We start from the raw sequence: 22,862 nt of genomic DNA on the forward strand, positions 1-22,862 counted from the left end.
AGACTAAATAATAATAAAAAACCTCAATAACAAATTTAAAAAAGTAGAAGAAGAAGAAGCAGCATTAAGCCCTTTTAAAAATTTAAAATTATTAAATTTTCATTTATTTGTTTGTTTTTATTTGTCATTTTTATAAAAATGTAATAGGTATTTTGATTTAAAATTTTTATGATATATTTTTATTTTTTTACTTAATAAACATGGAAAAAGGGAGACGATTGAATATATGTTACTATGAGCAGGGGCGAAGTTAGAACAATTTTTTAGGGTGGTCGGATGAAATTTTAATTTTTTATAGTTTATACCTTTATAATTCGTAAAGGATTAAATCAAATTTTTATGATTTTAAGGGGGTCAAAGTGTAATTTTACTTTTACTAATTTAAATTTTTTTAAAAAATTTAAGAGCCAAAATAATAATTTTATATTTTACAGGGGGCCGGGGCCATGTCACCTCCCCGACTTTGCCCCTGACTGTGAGGAGAGTTAACTTTTATACTATAGAGAATGGGAACGTAACATGTAATGTAACGACCCGAATTTGAAGGTTATCAGAAAAATGTATGTTCGGATCTTCGTTTCTAAAAAAATAGATTAGTAAATAATTATTAAAAATATTTATGAAGTTAGTCGAGTGGTTAATTAGAGTTTAATTGAGTGAATTTAGCTTAATTAAGAGTAACTAAGAAAAAAGGGCTAAATTGAATAAGGGATAAAACTTAAATTATAGATTAAAAGAAAATAAAAAGGACCAAAATGGAAATTATGCCATTTAGATAAGTGAGGCGGCATGTAAAGTAAAAATCTAAGATTTTTACTTTGATTTTAATTATAAAATATATATATATTTATTAGTAATAAATTATATTAAATTAATTTATTATAATTATATTATAAGATATTTATATGATAAATAAATTAAATAAAGACAAATGTGTGGATATGATTTGATACAAGTGTATAAATAAAAATATATACATTTGTAATATATGTATTTAATTATTAATAGATATTTATTAATTATAAAATATATTTATAAATTAAATAATTAATTATAAGATTTTTATGTAATAAATAAATTAAAACATGACAAATGTATGATGATGATATGTTACATGTGTAAATATTAGTAATATTACAATTGTAATAAATATATTGATTATTAAATAGATATTTAATAAGTTATTATATATATATATAGTAAATGAAATAAAAGAAAGAAAGGAAACAAAAGAGAAAGAAACAGAATAGCAAACGGGAAAAAGAAGGAAGAAAAGGGGAAAGAAAAAGAAAAGGGAGAATGAGGATTTGGAAGCTTTAAATTTGAATAGGTAAGTCAATTTAGCCCTTTTCACTTAATTTCGATATTTTAAAAGCTTTAGAACAAAGTTTTGATGAAATTAAATTAATATTTTGAAAGTTATTAGATTTCTAAATATTGTTCATATTGAATAAAAAGATGAATTAGGGGTTAGATTGATAGGAATTCAAGTTAGAAATAAAATAAGGATTGAATTGTAAAGTAATTCATAAGTTTTATGTTGTAGGGACTAAATTGATGAAATTTAGAAATTAGGAAAATATGCTGGAAATTTAATAGTTAAGTATGAGTTTGGAAAAAATTTTAATAGAAATGAAGTATGAATTGAGATAGAAAAAGTAAGTGAATTTAGTTAAGATTAAATTGAAATTAAAGTAGAAATTGAATAGAAATTGTATTAATTAGATATAAATTAGTAGTGAATTGACGAATATGAATTGTTTTAATTCCCGTAGCTAATGTTGTCTCGGGAAATCTCGGCTAAGCAAGGAAAAATAGCAAAGACAACGGGAGTTAGCTCGAGAAAATACGGTTTGTATTTCTATAATCCGAACCTAGTTATTACTTGTTATATTTTATTCAATGCTTTTAGTGAATGTTGAAGTGAGAATTATTGTGTTTGATAATGGAAGAGGGTTGATTTGGTATGTTATGATTTTATTAAATTAATATTGAATTATATATTGATTGAATTTATTTTGATTGAATTATATAATAAATATGATTTATGTAAAAATTTGAATATTGAATGAATGTTATATTAAAAAAATATATTGATTGGAATATGAGGAAATTGATATGAATATATGAGATTTGTGATATTTGAATATTTGATATTGAAAAGTAAATTGAATTGTGTTGAATTATGAATTAATATGAATAATTGAAATATATTTGTTGAATTGAATGAAAATGTATGAAATTATGAAAATGTGTGAATATACGTGATTATTAGAATGGTATATTGATGAAAAAATTATTGAAATTGGAAAAGTAAAATAATACCCTATTAACTTGTCGGACTAGATTGGATATAAATGGCATGCCATTGGATTTGTCATGTGATGAGGAGATTTGTAGTTCGGCCGAGAAGATGTTTCTGTTATTATATACTTCGGTTTGTCCGAAGAGGCATTTAATGCCTTATTGGTGTGTTTGGGAGGATATATTATACTGGTGTGTTATGGAGGATTTATAATATTCCGGGTGTGTTTGGGTTGGATATTCTGGTGTGTTTGGTTGGATCCGTGTATCCGTCTGAGTCCAAGTCATTTTAATAGGGGTTATTAAATATAACAGTGATCAGATTGTTACTAGATGAAGAATTGAAATGAGGACTGAAACACACGAATCGTATTACACAGTGAAAGCTATCTGGGATAGTAAGTCGATTTGATATGAATGGTAATGACTGTTATTGAAATGGATATGTACAGTACATTGATTGAAAAGTGAATAGTTGAATATAGTTTATTGAAATTAAACAGTGAATTAAAGTATGATTGAAACAAATGAATCATGTAGCTCTGGATTGGACAAAAGTGAATATTATAATTGTTTAATGACTTGTGAATAAATTGTGGAAAGCTATATAGGTTAGTAAATGAAAAGAATGGAATAAATAATAATGGATTTATTTAAGAATTGAACAATTATGTTATTGTGTTTATTATATGATTTGTATAGAATTTATATGGTAAGTAGTTGAAATTTATCAATGAAATAAATAAGTAAATAATTGTAATTGTTACTATGATCGTAAGTATTTGTTATATTATTAAATGTTCGGATTATAGAAATACCACTGAGTATACCTATACTCAGCGTACGGTTTGTTTCCGTGCGCAGGTTGAGTAAAGATAGAACGTTGAATCAGCATCCCAGGCCGATCCCGAATTCAATAAGGTAAAGTATGTTAATTATTGGTAATGGCATGTACCTAGGGTATCTTATGTGTGTGTCATTTTGAAATTTTAAATGTAAGGATGAAATAAATAAATTTAGGTTTGGTTATGATATATAATAGAATTAAATATTGGGTAATATGTAAATGTTTAAATTTGGCAAATTATGAGTGTATCTGGTTGTGTTGGTATTTATGTGTATATTAATTGTAAATATCTGATAGGCCTGGTAATACTCCGTAACCCTGTTCAGAGGACGGTTTGGGGTTAAGGGGTGTTACATGTAATTAATTTTTTCATTAAAATTATTTCATGATTAATTTTTATGTTATATATAACTAATTATCATAGTATGTGTATAGGAAGCACGTATAAGATTTGAACATATATCATTTAATAAAGTAATTCAACCTATTATTATTCATCAATACATTTGTCCTCCTCACTAACATTGTAAGAATTTTGTAAGTTTTATTTTAATTAGTCTAATCATTTCACTAAATCCTTCACGAATTCAATTGAATTAATTTAACATGCATATCATAAAATCGTTTTAATGATATTTTTGTATTTTTTTTATTTTACTGAGTATAACTACGGAGGTTAGCAATATTTTATGTAATGATTTAAGAGAGACGACAAATAGTAAAATTGCGGTGGAACTTTCATGTAGTGAGTCAATTCTATGTAAAAATATTTGAATGAAAGACATACATTTAAATTACAGAATAAATAATAAAATATACAATGGTCACCCCAAATTTTATTGTTTGAGTGTTGTTCAAAATTGGGACGATTTCGGGTGTAATAATTAAGTTGTGTTTTGTTTGGTACTAAGGAAATAATTATCCAAATGTCCCTTCATGTTTCATATATAGGCAACTACAACCAAGTGTTTACAACAAGGTTTAGGCATCGGAAAAGTATGCAGTTCTCTTATTGCAAGATGGGCAACCATGCAGCGATGAACCCGCATTGCGAGCTCAACTCATAGCTTATCAGATGTGCTAGCTCACCGAAGCTGCAACCTCACCAAAGCTGTGAAGTCATCAAAGATGCAAGCTTTGTTAGGCGAGCTCCTTCTCTGCAAGTTGCCAATTTGCTCTGAAGCGATAACATTTTTTAACAAGATGTTTTGGTTGCTGATTATATTAAAATCAACCAATAGAGAAGCTAGTTGCAATGAAACAGAAGTTCATAACTAGATTGCTTATTTTTTACGACTAATGCAATATTGATACCAAAACAGAAAAAAGCAGCTAATTAAGTAGTGTTATTTTCTCAAAATTCAAGCATCAGACAACAATGAACCACTTTGTAAATTTTAGTACAAAAGCTTAAAAGAAGGGAGAAAAGTATCTCGAGTGGCTTCGTTTTTCCATTCTACTCTTGCCCACCAATCTTTGCTTCCCTCAATGCTAAGTAGATTCCCTTTAATTTGCACTGTTTGAGTTGAGAGGAAGCTTCTTTAGTTCTCGGCAGCCACCTATATGAATAAGTTTCAGACATGGGAATGGGTGGGGCATCCCAGTATATGCTCTTGAATTTCGGTAAACAACTTAAGGAAAGTGTTTCAAGCTTCAGAAATGCTTTCTTATCATAATAAATAAGACTGTAAAAAAGAGGATTCTTTTATTGTCTAAACTGAATTTATGAAATTACAAATAAATGATAAAATGATTAAACATAATATCAATATTTTTTAAAAATTAAAAAATAATATTGGAAGGCTCAAAATGGGTTTGGATTAACTATTTACAAATATAGGCATATTCGAGATATAATTTTAGACTTAAAATGGATTTAGATTAACCATTTACAAATATGAGCAGATGAGCTTGAGATATAAATTTTAAGCTTAAAATAGACTTAGATTAACTTTTTACAAATATAAATAAACTTAAAAATCGCACCTTTTATTATTGTAAAAGGAAAAAAATTTCAAACCAATAACCAAATACAGCATGTGAAGCTAAAATTATTATGTACCAAGTGAAACATATTGATTTTTGGAGCTTCCATAAATTTATGTGATATGAATATTCAATATAATCAAAATGAATTGATGAAAAATACTTTAAATTTGTTGAGTTTATGACTTGATTTTAAGTTCTACAAAATGTATAATTCAAATTAAAGTTAAATTATTAAAACTAATGATTTTTTTTCTAAAATGATAGCATTTTGGTGATTTCTAGAGGTGCTCATGGGCGGAGCTGGGTTCGGGCTAAGTCCAACCAAAATTTTAGATCTGTTTGCTTGGTCCGAGCTCGGCCTGGCTCAAAAAATGGGCCTTAAATTTTCTCCTAGCCTAGCCTGGATAAAAATATTAAAACTCTTGCTCAGTTTGGTCTAGCCAGTATTAATTTTTTTATATAATTTCAAAAAAATAATAGTACATAAAAAATACTAAAAACATTAAAATAAATATTTCCCAACAAATTGAAAATAAATTTTAAAAAAGATGTATGCTTAAATAACACTAAGACAGATATAACTTAACAAGCAAATATTTTTTAAATAGTAACAAAATTAACAATAAAACAAGAGTTATATAATAACATCAAAATAATAACAACATAATAATGAAAAGAAAAACAAGAAAATAAAAAATAAAAAAAGTTTATATATATAATTATGAGCAATGTTTAACATTTTTATTTAAAAAAATACAATCAGTTTAAATTGAATTTATGAAATTACAAATAAATATAATGGTATAATATACTTTATCCTTTAAAAAATTATTATTTAATTTTGGCCATCCTCCCTTAAATAATATGCTAGCTTCTTCCTTAGAATGACTCATCTTTAGGTCACTTCGAAATCGGGGCCTCTGGTGAATCTTTAGGAGATTCAAAGGGTGAAAGCATTGGCCTCAGTTGGGAGAAGCCTCAGTTGGAATCTCAAGCTGATCCAATAGCTAGTAGAGGAGATCGAAGCCATAGAGTGTTGAAAAGAAGAACCTAAGGTTTTATATGGAATTATCTAAAAACTTGTGTTTTTACAGAAAAATCAAATTTTTTTTTATATTTTTAGAATTAAATTTAGTTTTTAAGGAAAAACTAGGATTTTATAAGAAATTTCTTGAGGTTTTATTCGGAAAACTTAGATTTTTATAGGAAAAAAAAAACTAGTTACATATGAAAAACTTAAGTTTTATCTTAGTAGAATAACTCAATTCATTGTAAAAGTTCATCGTTTTTTTGAGAAAAATAAAATTAATTCTAAAAAAAAAATGAGAGACTAAAATGAAAACTTACTAAACTTACTTTTTAAATTAAAAAGTAAAATAACTTAAATTTTAACTTTTTAAGTATAAAGATTAAATCCCAAATTTTATCAAACTCTAAGAACTAATAGCATTTTTTTAATCAGTAGAATATAAAGTGGATCTTGACTAGGGGTGAACGTTCGATCAAATTGAATGAAAAAATTTCGAGTTAATTAAATTAACGAATCTTATTTTATCATTCTAACTTGATTTGAAATATAAATATAATTTTTCTTAACGTATTTATGTGTTAATTTTGTACTACTTTATTGGGCAAACTCAATGAATCACCTCCTTTCTTAGTGTCATCTTCCCCTGTCATGATGTGCTCCATTTTTTTGTGTTTTAAATTATTTCTCTTTTATATTACTACTTGCTTGTTTATACTAGAGTTTTACATTAGTCGGGTTAGATCCTAACAAAATTTTAGGTTTGGTTGATGGGTCCAAAAAATAAGTTTAATTTTTTTGCCTGAGCTTGACCCAGATCGAGCCGACTCATATTAAAACCTACAGTATCAATACGATAGAAAATGTATTGATACTTGCTAGGAAGTACTAATACCTAGGAAGGATATTGATATTAAAAAAATGATATTGATAATTTGTTAAGGGTATCCGAACCAGACTCAAGCTAAAAAAAACTTATCTAAAACCTAACCTATTTAGAAAGTTATTGAGGGTATCCAAACCAGGCATAGGCCGAAAAAAACTTACCTAAAACGAGGCTCAAGATCATATCAAGTAACTATTAAACAATTCTTAATTTAATTATTTTTTGTTTAATTTGTTTTAAACAAATTTAGAAAGCGAGTTTAATCAGAAGTACAAAAAACGAAAATTTAATTTAAACATACAAAATTATTGAATATTAATAAATTAAAATGATAAAATTTAAAAAATAAAAATAAAAATATATCTAAAATAATTTAGATTAACGATTCACAAATACAGATGGGTTTGAACAAAACTTGAATATTATATTTTCTCTAAATTCAAACATTACACGACAAGGAACTACTCTGCAATTTTTAAGATTTTCTACATTTCATTCAGTGAAAAGCTTGAAAGAAGGGAGAAAAGCATCTCAAGTGGCTTCATTTTCCCATTCTACTCTTGCCCACCAACTTTTGGGTCCCTAGTGGTAAGCTGATTTCCTTTTGCACTGTCTGAGTTGAGGGAAGTTCCTTCAGTTCTTGGCATGCCACTATATGAACAAGTTTCAGACATGGGAAGGGTAGGGCATCCCAGTATATGCTCTTCAATTTGGTAGATTATGTAATCGAAGTGATTCAAGCTTCAAAAATGGTTTAGGGTATGAAATTCCAATCACACCTGCAACTTCACCAAGTTTTTCCTCACTCAATATTTCTTCCATTTCTGGACACCAAGATATAACAAGATCTCTTAAATTTGGAGCAAGAATCAACCAGCTCATGTCTCTCAATTTCACACACTGAATGATTTTAACTGCGCTCAATGTGTGAAAGCATGAAGTATAATTAGTACTTGAAGAAACCCAGGTGTGCAGCTTTTCCATTTTCATCTCCTCCATATTTTCGAAACCACCGAAACATAGTGTCTGCAGACACTCCAAATTTTTTAAGCATAAAACATTGAACACTTTTGATTCTCTAAAATCTCTAAATTCTAGTGCTTGGGTCGAACATCGAAACAAGTTAAAGCTCAGGAATCTTTCTAGACAAATCGTGCTTCGTACCGATATCCATAGTATATTCAAACGTTGCAAATCTTTCAACTCCTCTATAAGCTTTTCATTACCCCCATTCAAAACATTGTCTTCATTACGATAATGCTTTTTTCGCAGGGACCACATTCTGAATATTTGCAACTTGGAAAAACTAGATATCAATTGTTGTGGGATTTTTATGAGATTATCCATATATCTCAAGTCCAACATTTTTAGTTTTGTCAACATTTTCAACTCTATTGGCAACTTTACTATACCAGTCCTAGATAGATCAAGGCATTCTAGTGAAATCAATTCCGAAATTTCCTTAGGCAGCACTTGTAACCAAATGTTTCTTGACAAATCCAAAACAGTTAGATGAGTGTTTTTTATCTTCTTTGGCTGCTGATAAATAAGGACTATCAAACATTCGTTGAATAATCCATATTTGATATGGTTGATAGAATCGCTCTTTTTCAGCAATTCCAATAAGACTACTTATTTGGATATAAAAATAGTAATAAAAATCATCTTGATATACTAAAAGTGATAATATAGCTTTTATAATAGCAGGAAAATCTTTTAATAAGTGAAAAGAAAAGTTTTGTACTACAATTTCCTTAACGAAACCCCATTCAATACTGTTTATATCAAATGGTTCATGATCTAATCTGAATTTTATAGTAGGAATTTCTTCCGCTATATCATTTAGATAAACATATGATTATAAAAAGTATTCAGAAAAGACTTTTTTATATTGAGTCTGCTGGTTGCAGATAATTTTATTGATTTTTTCAAAAATTTCTGCTGGTAGTATTTTCCTAGCTTTATTATATAAACATATTCTAAACATTTTATTCATAATGGGACTATTTGTTCCTTTATGAATAAAGTATTGAAATATATCAATAAGATTATTTATCTCATTGATATTTGTATACTCTATTTCGAGTTCTTGCCAATCTCTGTATAAAACAGCTTTTAATAATAATTCATGTGCTTCATTTTCTTTAGTTGTTTTTTTAACTAGAAATTGTGAAAACTTTGTAAGAGCTCGTCTAAAATTTGCTCTTTGTTCTAAAATATGGGTTTTCCATATTTCATTAATATATTTATAAATTTCATTTGGTAATCCTGGATTATAAAAATCTTTTATTTCTGGAATTTGTTGTTGTTTCAACAAATTTTTTGCTCCTTTTATAACTTCAGAGTAACTGGCTTGATATGCTGAATTCGGATCTTGAGACCAAGGAGATTGAATTATTCTTTTTGAAGGGTATTCGTTTACCATTCTTGATGCATATGATGAAGGAGATCCAGTTGGTTGTCTTACCATTGGATAAGGAACATAATATCCTTGATTAGGATAGAATCCTGTTAATATAGGAGTAAATCCCTGATTGGGAGTAAATCCTTGATTAGGATTTATCTGCTTTCCTTTGTTGGGTTTTTTATGGACAGTAGTCCATTCCCCGACTTGTTTTAGAGGTTTTTTACCTCTATCCATAAGGCCTGCTAAGATAATCAGCAATAATATTATTAGTACCTTTGACATATAAAACTTCAAAATTGAAACTACATAAATCATTATACCATCTAATTCTTCTTGGTACACTTTCTGGACTATTATTAGTCAGAAATTGTTTGACTGCCTGGTTGTCAGTTTTTATAATAAAATTTTCAGATGCTAAATATATGAGAAAGGTTTTTCTATAGATAATATGAGTATTGGTATCAGTGGCCCCACGAGTTACGGTTCTTGGAGGAATTCATATCATAATACTCATTTGTAAGTTCTTATCTTTAATTTACAATCCAGTTAATTTCGTGGTTGTTTATCTTGAAACCCATATATCTGTTATTTTGTCTAACTTTTGCCTTTTTCAATCTAGGTGAGAGACAATAGGCCTTTGTGTGTTAAGACAAAATAATATAACAGACGGTTTTAGGTACCAAAGATAAGTAACATGGAAGAGACAGATTATTTATATAAAGATAAAACCTGCAATCATATTATGCATATAGATTTTAAACAAGAAAATAATATTTCGGCCCTTAGTAAAGGATTTAATAGTTTAATAGATATAACATCCATATATTATAATAAAATATATAATAAAGCCAGTAATATAGAAGAAAAAGTAAATTACATGGGAGATATTAAAGAATTAGATTTGAACAACAAATCTAAAGAAATTTTATCAGAAGTCAATAATAAATTAGATCAGGTGATTAATAATAATAATATGGAATCAGATATAGATTTAGGTCCATTATATTATGGTAATAGTAATATAATTTTAACTTTATCAGATGAAGAAGAAGAAACTTCTTCAGAAGAGTCATCTTCTACTATTAATAGAAATAAAAAATCTGAAAAACAGAGAAGAAAAAATATTACCCAACAAAAATATGATTTCCAATCTTATAAAGAATTAATAGAACATTGGAAAGTCAAATTTACTAAAAGTACTGATAAAAATGAAAGAATAGAATACTTAAAATTAATAGAAGAACTTTATGAAAAACATAAAAATCTATTTACTCAGTTTAATTATCACTATATGTTAAATTATGATACTACAGAAAGTAGTAGTTCTAGTAATTCTGATAATCAAGAAGATTTAAATGTAACTAGTTATAAATCTGATGAAGAAAACACTTCAACAGATGAGGATGAAAATATAGAAGTCCCCGAACCTATGGATACTGATCAAACAGATCCTTATGGTAAAAGAAAATTAGAATTAGATATTCAAAAAGATGATTATCTGAGAGCTTTAAATGAAGACTTTGAAACAGTTGAAAATACAACAAGAATTTTTGGTAATCAAACTGAAAATATAGCTACTAATGAAGTTAAAACTGAATATACAGGCGAATCTTCTAATCAACAACCAAGTCAAACTATACCTATACCACATAGGATAGATGATTTAAATAAAAGAAATGTGGCTCAAGGTGGAATATATTTAGATTTGACTAATATTTCAATATCAGACTATGAAAAAACCATTGATGATTGGGCACAGTCAATGACAATAGTTGTAAATAACAACGGTTCTTGGTCAAAAGAAAAATTTTTAAATTATTTTGTAGGAACTTTTCAAGGAGACGTTTTACAATTTTTAAGACGTTGGGAAGAATCAGAAGTAGGAAAAGTCCAAAAAGGACAACTAATTAATCAAATAGGTACTCCTAAAGATCTTTTAAAAGGATTAACAAATATTCTAAGAACAGAATTTTGTGGTTATTTTGATAAAAAAGATCAAGATAGTATAGCTAGTTATACCTTATCAAAAATTAAATTATGTGATATTAGATATCTAGAAGAATTTTCTAAAAAATTTCTTCATGAATATCAAAAATTAAAAAATGAAAATATAGAATTTTGGAAAAACCAATATTTTCATAAACTACCCCCACCATGGGATGAGATATGTATAAAAAATATGTGTCTTATTTAGATAAACATTGTAAAGAATCAGGGATAGCAAAAGAAAATATAGATTCTATAGGAAATAGAATTAATTTTGCAAGAGAAAGAATAACTATACATTATCTACAAACTAAAGCGGCTAAACAAGTAAAAAATAAATTAACTTATAGTCATTGTACAAAAATTATAGAAAATGAATGGGAATTTGGATGTAAAACAACACGTCCTAATACATATAAAAAACATAGAAAATATAAATTTATTAGATGGAGACCAGGAAATAAAAAATATACTGGTAATAATAAGAAAAAGAAAAAAATTGTTAGAAGAAAAACTTCTAAAAAATTTAAAAAACAGATATGTAAATGTTTTATTTGTGATGAAGAAGGCCATATAGCACCAAACTGTCCTAATAAAGGAAAAAGTGTTAAAAAGATGATTAAAAGTCTTGAAGAACAAGATTTAGAAATTTGTTATGAAGAGGAAATAAATCCTGAAGAAATATTATATGAGTTAATATCAGAAACGGATTCTGATTTAGATGAAGAAGAATATATATTTATGTTTAATATAGGAAGTAGTTCTAAAAATCAATTAGAAGAAATTCCTAAGTCTGAACAACAAGACATAAAATTAGGAAATTTGATTGGAGAAGAAAAAGACTTTTCTGATGAAATGATAGAAAAAATAAATAAAAATCACATTTCTAAAGAAGAAATATATAAAATATCTAAGTTTAAAATATGGAGTTAAAGACATATAGAAAAAATTAGTGGCAACACAGTCGCTAAGGATACTAGAGGAGGATTAACAGAAATTTCATTATTTACTAAAGAAAAAATTAAGAGGATTAAAAAGAAATACCCTCAAGTTAGATATATACATTTAGGTATAATTATGATAACAATTAGAGCTTTATTTAGAAAAGGATATGATATACCCATAATAGCTGTTTTATTAGATAAAAGATTTGAAAACCCGATAAAAGCACTTATTGGTGGTATTCAGTCTAATTTACACACTGGAGTAATAGGATTTAAAGTTAAACCAAACTATTTTATATCTATTACAGATCCCCTAATAGAAGAATGCTTATGTTTAAGAATTCAGACAAAAAATTCTGAAATTAGCGATTTAGCAGAAGATCTAGCAATAAGTTGGACTTCTATTAATGAATATACCAACACGGCAGAAGTAGAAATTAAAGAAATCAATAATAAAATAATTGAGTTATTTGAACCCAATAAATTTACTACAGAAATACAACCAAAATTATTACATTTAAAAGATCTGTCAATTCCAAAAGATTGGATGATTGATAGAATAAGTGGTGCTATTACTTCAAAACCCGTAAGTACTATAGAATATATGTCATCAGGAGATAGACTATATTTTAAAAATAATGCTATAACAAATACAAATGATAATTTAGCTTTACCTTCTAATTCTCAAATAGAAGAAGAAGAAGAAGAAGAAGATAATATTAGTACAAATTCAACAACACCGATAGGTATGAAAACAGTTCAAATACCTATTTTCCCTACTGAACCTAGCAGAAATTCTAGAAATACTAGAATGGAAGAAATACAATCTACTACTATTATTCAACAAATGAAAATAGGAAAAAAATGATATTATTACATTTTCAAATTTCCAACCTAGGAAATATTATACATATATAGAAATTACACTTCAATTTAGAGACTATAAAACATATTCTTTGCATGCTTTATTAGATACTGGAGCTACCACAAGTAGTTGTAGAGAAAATGCCATTCTTGTAGAAAAATGAGAATTAATGAAAAATCCAATTAGAGCTATAGGAATTGATGGTAAAGAAACCATAATTCAATTTAAGGCTAGAAATATACCAATTTACATAAATAATGTAAGATTTGTAATTCCTAAAATATTGTGTTTTCCTGAAATGCATGGAGACATATTATTAGGAAATAATTTTATATATCATCATCTACCGTTTTCTATAGATAGAAATTTAGTAATATTATCAATAGAAAAAACTTTTGTAGAAATACCTTTAATAGAAAACCATAAATTTGTTTGTGATAAAGGATTTAGACCAATAAGAAAAGAACAAATTAAACAACTAGAAACAAATCATTGGTTGTTTAAAATTCTAGAAAATAATTTTAGTGAAGAACCATTAAAATTATGGGAAAATAGTCCAAGATATTGTGAAATAAAATTAAAGAATCCTAATAAAATAATTAGAATCAAACCTATGATCTATACTAAACAAGATATAGATGAATTTGATATACAAATCAAAGAATTATTGGAAAAAGGATTAATAGAAAAAACAAATAGTCCACACTCAAGTCCAGCTTTTATGGTAAGAAACCATGCTGAAATAAAAAGAGGAAAAGCTAGAATGGTTATTAATTATAAAAGACTAAACCAAAATACTATTTTTGATGGATACTTTATTCCACGGAAAGATGTTTTAATAAATCAAGCTAAACAAGCAAAATATTTCGGTAAATTTGATTATAAATCAGGATTTTGGCAAATAATGCTAACTGATGAATCTAAACCATTAACAGCCTTTAGTGCACCTAATGGTCATTATCAATGGAGAGCAATGCCATTTGGATTATGTAATGCACCTCAAATCTTCCAAAGATGGATGGATTCTATATTTAATAAATATAAAAATTTTTGTGTAGTTTATATAGACGATATATTAATATTTTCAGAAACACTGGAAAAGCATAGAAAACATTTAAATATTATCTCCCAAGAATTCATAAAACATGGAATTATTTTGAGCCCTAAGAAAATAGAATTAGAAAAAAAAAGAAATAGAATTTTTAGGTTTAAATTTATCGGCTGATGGTCTTAAACTACAATATCATATTATAGTAAAAATAAAAGAATTTCTAGAAGAAATTAAAAACCAAAAACAACTTCAACAATTTTTAGGTATAATTAATTATGGAAGAAACTTCTTTCCTAACTTATCTGAAAAAATAGGAGACTTATATGAAAAATTAAAAAAAGGATAAAACTTTTAGCCGGTCTAAAGAAGACTCAGAAATTATTAAAAATATAAAATCAGAAATAAATTATACCCCAAAAGTCTATTTACCAAAACAAGGTGATAGATTAATTTTAGAAACCGATGCATCAGAAAAATATTGGGGATGTATTTTAAAACCTAAAACAGCAAAAAACGAAGAACTAATATGTGGATATAGTTCTGGAAAATTTAAATCAAATGAAGTTAATTATGCTATATATGAAAAAGAATTATTAGCTATTAAAAAAGCAATAAAAACCTTTCTCATATATTTAGCATCTGAAAATTTTATTATAAAAACTGACAACCAGGCAGTCAAACAATTTCTGACTAATAATAGTCTAAAAAGTGTACCAAGAAGAATTAGATGGTATAATGATTTATGTAGTTTCAATTTTGAAGTTTTATATGTCAAAGGTACTAATAATATTATTGCTTATTATCTTAGCAGGCCTTATGGATAGAGGTAAAAAACCTCTAGAACAAGTCGAGGAATGGACTACTGTCCATAAAAAACCCAACAAAGGAAAGCAGATAAATCCTAATCAAGGATTTACTCCCAATCAGGGATTTACTCCTATATTAACAGGATTCTATCCTAATCAAGGATATTATGTTCCTTATCCAATGGTAAGACAACCAACTGGATCTTCTTCATCATATGCATCAAGAATGGTAAACGAATACCCTTCAAAAAGAATAATTCAATCTCCTTGGTCTCAAGATCCGAATTCAGCATATCAAGCCAGTTACTCTGAAGTTATAAAAGGAGCAGAAAATTTGTTGAAACAACAACAAATTCCAGAAATAAAAGATTTTTATAATCCAGGATTACCAAATGAAATTTATAAATATATTAATGAAATATGGAAAACCCATATTTTAGAACAAAGAGCAAATTTTAGACGAGCTCTTACAAAGTTTTCACAATTTCTAGTTGAAAAAAAAACTAAAGAAAATGAAGCACATGAATTATTATTAAAAGCTGTTTTATACAGAGATTGGCAAGAACTCGAAATAGAGTATACAAATATCAATGAGATAAATAATCTTATTGATATATTTCAATACTTTATTCATAAAGGAACAAATAGTCCCATTATGAATAAAATGTTTAGAATATGTTTATATAATAAAGCTAGGAAAATACTACTAGTAGAAATTTTTGAAAAAATCAATAAAATTATCTGCAACCAGCAGACTCAATATAAAAAAGTCTTTTCTGAATACTTTTTACAATCATATGTTTATCTAAATGATATAGGGGAAGAAATTCCTACTATAAAATTCAGATTAGATCATGAACCATTTGATATAAACAATATTGAATGGGGTTTCGTTAAGGAAATTGTAGTACAAAACTTTTCTTTTCACTTATTAAAAGATTTTCCTGCTATTATAAAAGCTATATTATCACTTTTAGTATATCAATATGATTTTTATTACTATTTTTATATCCAAATAAGTAGTCTTATTGGAATTGCTGAAAAAGAGCGATTCTATCAACCATATCAAATATGGATTATTCAACGAATGTTTGATAGTCCTTATTTATCAGCAGCCAAAGAAGATAAAAAACACTTGACCAAAACCATTGACAAGTGTTACAATAATCCAAAATATTTTCAAATCCAAGCCGGAATTGATTTAATGTCAACAGCACGACATGTACTTCAAGATCAAACGTACAAACTATCTACCGATGGAAAAAGAATAGTAGCTGATAAAAATAGCATAATTCAAAAATCAAGAGATGAAGAATCCATACAACTGCTAAAGAAAATAGCAGATATGGAAATAGACGATTTCCCTTCAGAAATAATTGAAGAAATCAAGAACACGTGGGAGATTTGGAATTCACCAAGACTATCACCAGAATCTTTACACCTGGATGAAATAGAAACATGGAACCTGGACAACATCCAAGAAGGATAAAGACAAAGACCACGTGGAAAGTCAAGAAGACTTTCAAGATGATTTTCAAGATTGGCGGTAAACAAAAATTCAAGGCATCCATGTACAAACAAGATATGACAAAGACAACTGACAACATACGTGGAGGCAACAATAAATTCATCCTTATCAGAAACACTGTGCGGGATTGAAGAAAAATCAAATAGAGTTTAGAAATTTTACTATAAATAGCAATGTAAAGAGCCTAAACGGGGTATCGAAAAATAGTTTAGAAATCTTTCCTTTTACTTTCAGTATCCTCTCTGTAAACAACCTTGTAAAAATCTTTCCTTTAATAAAAAATAGATCTTCCGCACTTTAAATAGTCTGTAATAAAATATCAATCTTCCGCAACCTATATAGCAAGTAATTGGTATCAGAGGCCCCACGAGTTACGGTTCTTGGAGGAATTCATATCATAATACTCATTTGTAAGTTCTTATCTTTAATTTACAATCCAGTTAATTTCGTGGTTGTTTATCTTGAAACCCATATATCTGTTATTTTGTCTAATTGAAACTACATAAATCATTATACCATCTAATTCTTCTTGGTACACTTTCTAGACTATTATTAGTCAGAAATTGTTTGACTGCCTGGTTGTCAGTTTTTATAATAAAATTTTCAGATGCTAAATATATGAAAAAGGTTTTTATTGCTTTTTTAATAGCTAATAATTCTTTTTCATATATAGCATAATTAACTTCATTTGATTTAAATTTTCCAGAACTATATCCACATATTAGTTCTTCGTTTTTTGCTGTTTTAGCTTTTAAAATACGTCCCCAATATTTTTTTGATGCATCGGTTTCTAAAATTAATCTATCACCTTGTTTTGGTAAATAGACTTTTGGGGTATAATTTATTTCTGATTTTATATTTTTAATAATTTCTGAGTCTTCTTTAGACCAGCTAAAAGTTTTATCCTTTTTTAATTTTTCATATAAGTCTCCTATTTTTTCAGATAAGTTAGGAAAGAAGTTTCTTCCATAATTAATTATACCTAAAAATTGTTGAAGTTGTTTTTGGTTTTTAATTTCTTCTGGAAATTCTTTTATTTTTACTATAATATGATCTTGTAGTTTAAGACCATCAGCCGATAAATTTAAACCTAAAAATTCTATTTCCTTTTTTTCTAATTCTATTTTCTTGGGGCTCAAAATAATTCCATGTTTTATGAATTCTTGGGAGATAATATTTAAATGTTTTCTATGCTTTTCCAGTGTTTCTGAAAATATTAATATATCGTCTATATAAACTACACAAAATTTTTTATATTTATTAAATATAGAATCCATCCATCTTTGGAAGATTTGAGGTGCATTACATAATCTAAATGGCATTACTCTCCATTGATAATTACCATTAGGTGCACTAAAGGCTGTTAATGGTTTAGATTCATCAGTTAGCATTATTTGCCAAAATCCTGATTTACAATCAAATTTACCGAAATATTTTGCTTGTTTAGCTTGATTTATTAAAACATCTTTCCGTGGAATAAAGTATCCATCAAAAATAGTATTTTGGTTTAGTCTTTTATAATTAATAACAATTCTAGCTTTTCCTTTTTTTATTTCAGCATGGTTTCTTACCATAAAAGCTGGACTTGAGTGTGGACTATTTGTTTTTTCTATTAATCCTTTTTCCAATAATTCTTTGATTTGTATATCAAATTCATCTATATCTTGTTTAGTATAGATCATAGGTTTGATTCTAATTATTTTATTAGGATTCTTTAATTTTATTTCATAATATCTTGGACTATTTTCCCATAATTTTAATGGTTCTTCACTAAAATTATTTTCTAGAATTTTAAACAACCAATGATTTGTTTCTAGTTGTTTAATTTGTTCTTTTCTTATTGGTCTAAATCCTTTATCACAAACAAATTTATGGTTTTCTATTAAAGGTATTTCTACAGAAGTTTTTTCTGTTGATAATATTACTAAATTTCTATCTATATAAAACGGTAGATGATGATATATAAAATTATTTCCTAATAATATGTCTCCATGCATTTCAGGAAAACACAATATTTTAGGAATTACAAATCTTATATTATTTATGTAAATTGGTATATTTCTAGCCTTAAATTGAATTATGGTTTCTTTACCATCAATTCCTATAGCTCTAATTGGATTTTTCATTAATTCCCATTTTTCTACAGGAATGACATTTTCTCTACAACTACTTGTGGTAGCTCCAGTATCTAATAAAGCATGCAAAGAATATGTTTTATAGTCTCTAAATTGAAGTGTAATTTCTATATATGTATAATATTTCCTAGGTTGGAAATTTGAAAATGTAATAATATCATTTTTTCCTATTTTCATTTGTTGAATAATAGTAGTAGATTGTATTTCTTCCATTCTAGTATTTCTAGAATTTCTGCTAGGTTCAGTAGGGAAAATAGGTATTTGAACTGTTTTCATACCTATCGGTGTTGTTGAATTTGTACTAATATTATCTTCTTCTTCTTCTATTTGAGAATTAGAAGGTAAAACTAAATTATCATTTGTATTTGTTATAGCATTATTTTTAAAATATAGTCTATCTCCTGATGACATATATTCTGTAGTACTTACGGGTTTTGAAGTACTAGCACCACTTATTCTATCAATCATCCAATCTTTTGGAATTGACAGATCTTTAAATGTAATAATTTTAGTTGTATTTCTGTAGTAAATTTATTGGGTTCAAATAACTCAATTATTTTATTATTGATTTCTTTAATTTCTACTTCTGCCGTGTTGGTATATTCATTAATAGAAATCCAACTTATTGCTAAATCTTCTGCTAAATCGCTAATTTCAGAATTTTTTGTCTGAATTCTTAAACATAAGCATTCTTCTATTAGGGGATCTGTAATAGATATAAAATAGTTTGGTTTAACTTTAAATCCTATTACTCCAGTGTGTAAATTAGACTGAATACCACCAATAAGTGTTTTTATCGGGTTTTCAAATCTTTTATCTAATAAAACCACTATTATGGGTATATCATGTCCTTTTCTAAATAAAGCTCTAATTGTTATCATAATTATACCTAAATGTATATATCTAACTTGAGGGTATTTCTTTTTAATCCTCTTAATTTTTTCTTTAGTAAATAATGGAATTTCTGTTAATCCTCCTCTAGTATCCTTAGCGACTATGTTGCCACTAATTTTTTCTATATGTCTTTGACTCCATATTTTAAACTTAGATATTTTATATATTTCTTCTTTAGAAATGTGAGTTTTATTTATTTATTTCTATCATTTCATCAGAAAAGTCTTTTTCTTCTCCAATCAAATTTCCTAATTTTATGTATTGTTGTTCAGACTTAGGAATTTCTTCTAATTGATTTTTAGAACTACTTCCTATATTAAACATAAATATATATTCTTCTTCATCTAAATCAGAATCCGTTTCTGATATTAACTCATATAATATTTCTTCAGGATTTATTTCCTCTTCATAACAAATTTCTAAATCTTGTTCTTCAAGACTTTTAATCATCTTTTTAGCACTTTTTCCTTTATTAGGACAGTTTGGTGCTATATGGCCTTCTTCATCACAAATAAAACATTTACATATCTGTTTTTTAGATTTTTTAGAAGTTTTTCTTCTAACAATTTTTTCCTTTTCTTATTATTACCAGTATATTTTTTATTTCCTGGTTTCCATCTAATAAATTTATATTTTCTATTTTTCTTTCTATATTTTTTATATGTATTAGGACGTGTTTTTTTACATCCAAATTCCCATTCATTTTCTAGAATTTTTGTACAATGATATGGTATAAATTGGAAGAAACCATTGCTAATCACTTGCAACTCAGTCTGGCTAAGAAACAAGGTTCGAAGGTTAGGGCATTTGGGTGTTTCTTTGAGAACTTGAATCCTATTTGCCATGATTGACATTCTTTTTACACTTTCCCATGCCTTAACATCCGGTTCTTCAAATAATTGAGCCGCTGCTTTTACAAAAAACCTATCCTCTGTTGCTTCGAACTCGTGTGTAATCCATAAAGCCATGTCACGGATCACATCATGCATCTTCACACAATCTTCTCCATCTATTTCACTACCATTTTCCAATAAACAAGCATTCAAAAGAGAGTTGATAATGTTGTTTCCTTGCATTTGAGCTTCACTAATTCTATCAAATTCATTCAATAGCCCTTCACAAAACCAATACTCCACTAATCTCTTTTTGGGAATACAATAATCTTCAGGATACAAACAACAATATAGGAAGCAACATTTCATTGTGGCATTAGGCAAATTATCGTAACTGAATTTTAAAAGTGGAAATACCTCATTTTCCATTTTTGGCAATGCCCATCGCTTCAACATCTCAATTGCATAATTCCATTCCCCAATTGTTGTTTTGCAAGCCATGGCCCGACCGATTGCAATTAGTGCAAGAGGCAGCCCACCGCACCTTTCAGCTACTTGTTTAGCTAGGTTCGGAATATCTGGATGGCTGTTAAGAGTTTCATCTCCAACACTGTCTTGGAACAATTCCCAAGCCCTCTATGTTTCCAGGCATTCCACGTTGATTTTCTTTTGAGCTCCCTTTTCGCCGCACACCTCCAAAGACCGAGTAGTAAAAATAAGTTTGGAACCATTTTCTTGCCTTGGTTTTGGTATCCCAACTTGGTTCAAATCCACCCTTTCCCATAAATCATCCAATAATACAACAAATCTCTTATTACTCAATATCCGATAGATATCTACAGCTTTCTGGTCAACATGTTTATTCTTCCAGGATCCGTCCGGAAAACCAAGATTTCCACCAATCCTGTCTTGAATCTTTCCAACATCAGAATCTTTAGACACCAACGCCCAGATAACAACTTCAAAATCATTGGGTGTGGTGCTGAACTTGTTGTTGAGTTTGGTCAAGAGCGTTGTCTTGCCAACGCCCCCCAAGCCATAGAGGCCAATGATCCCCACATCTTTGTCCACGATACAGCTCCATGCCTTTTGGATTGTGGATTCTAGAGCAATCGGCAGCTCTTCAGGTCTAACTACCACTGAAGCTGCGGGCTGGTTCTCCGCTACTTTCTCAAAAGCTCCATCCCTCTTATGATCCCTTATTTCTTGAAGCATTTCGGCCACTTTTTTACCAAACTTGTAGCTAGATAAGTAATTCTTGGAACCACAGCCACCGAGACACAAGTTATTCATTTGTTGAGGGCCATCTGCAATCAACTTTTCCGCCTCTGTTATCATAGTTTCTGCTTTTGAAAGCCATAGCTGAACTTGCTCAAATGGCCTCAATAGTCGTTGTTCTGCAAGATCAACCTGGCTTTGCAGGTCGTTCCTTTGTGCCCTCAGTTCTTGAAGTGCAGCAGATAAAGTTGGAAGGGTTTGTTGAAGCTTGCACACGTAATTAGCATGGCCAGCAATGGAATCCAAGCCACGAAGGATGAAATTCTCTAAACCAATTTGGAGTGAGCAGCAGTTGCCCATGATTCTGGTGAACGAAATATGAAATAAAGGAAACTGAATGAGATGTGGATGCAAAGTGAATAGTGTTAAAAATAAAGTTAGGTAAAGTGGAAAAGTGAAAGAAAAATGAAGTTAAAGAAGATGGGGGGTTTAAACAGATTGAGGTGGAAGGCGATTGTGGCACAGTTATGAAGAGGATGCACATGAAATAAGTCAAAGAAGATGGGGTTTCAACCATTAAGAACTTTCATTGTGGATAGTAAAGATAAAGCAAGCAGTTCACAGAGTGTATACCCAGAGAAGGAAATCAAAGTAGCTAACTTGGAGCGAAGACGGGTAGTGGGTGCAAGACGATCCACCAAATAAGCACTGGTCTCGACTCTTTTGTTTAGTTGGAGCTGGTGCAGCAGCAGAGTGAAAGATAGTTGGAGTTTGAATCGATCAGGCTTGCTGTGATTATCTAAGTCTAGTGCTTGCAAATCAGTAAATTTTTGGTTCTCTGATTCAGCTCTACTATAGCTTAGGTATGCTGTGATTCTCTCTAGCCTAGCTTCTTCCACTGCCACTATCTTTTCTCTCTATGATCGTGCTAAACTTTTTTTAATCCGATCACAGCTGGCTTTTTAATTTCTTAATAACTATTATTTCTAAAAGAATAGTTTAAAATATAACTTCTATAAAATTTGAGATCTAGTCCTAATATTTCAAAAGTTAAAAATTTAATCCTCCTATTTTTTCAATTTAAAAATACTAGTCTAATTATTATCATTATTGATAGTTTTCAATAAAATTTATCAATTTAA

The 22,862-nt window shown here is 28.3% G+C and overlaps 1 protein-coding gene and 1 long non-coding RNA gene across 2 annotated transcripts; one reads left to right on the forward strand and one right to left on the reverse strand.

The window, feature by feature from the left end:
* Positions 1 to 16,831: 16,831 nt before the first annotated feature.
* Positions 16,832 to 19,133, forward strand: LOC121230831 (uncharacterized). The gene is made up of 2 exons (XR_005928979.1): positions 16,832 to 17,050; positions 18,787 to 19,133. It is a non-coding gene; the product is annotated as an uncharacterized lncRNA (long non-coding RNA).
* Positions 19,134 to 20,189: 1,056 nt separating this feature from the next.
* Positions 20,190 to 22,652, reverse strand: LOC107962464 (probable disease resistance protein At5g63020). The gene is given in 3 exon segments (XM_041115491.1): positions 20,190 to 20,197; positions 20,355 to 22,084; positions 22,354 to 22,652. Coding segments are annotated over 2 exon segments (1,734 nt in total). The 5' UTR covers positions 22,081 to 22,084; positions 22,354 to 22,652.
* Positions 22,653 to 22,862: the final 210 nt, after the last annotated feature.

The sequence above is a fragment of the Gossypium hirsutum genome, chromosome A06, assembly GCF_007990345.1.
Source record: "Gossypium hirsutum isolate 1008001.06 chromosome A06, Gossypium_hirsutum_v2.1, whole genome shotgun sequence".
In the NCBI taxonomy this organism is placed as follows: Eukaryota; Viridiplantae; Streptophyta; class Magnoliopsida; order Malvales; family Malvaceae; genus Gossypium; species Gossypium hirsutum.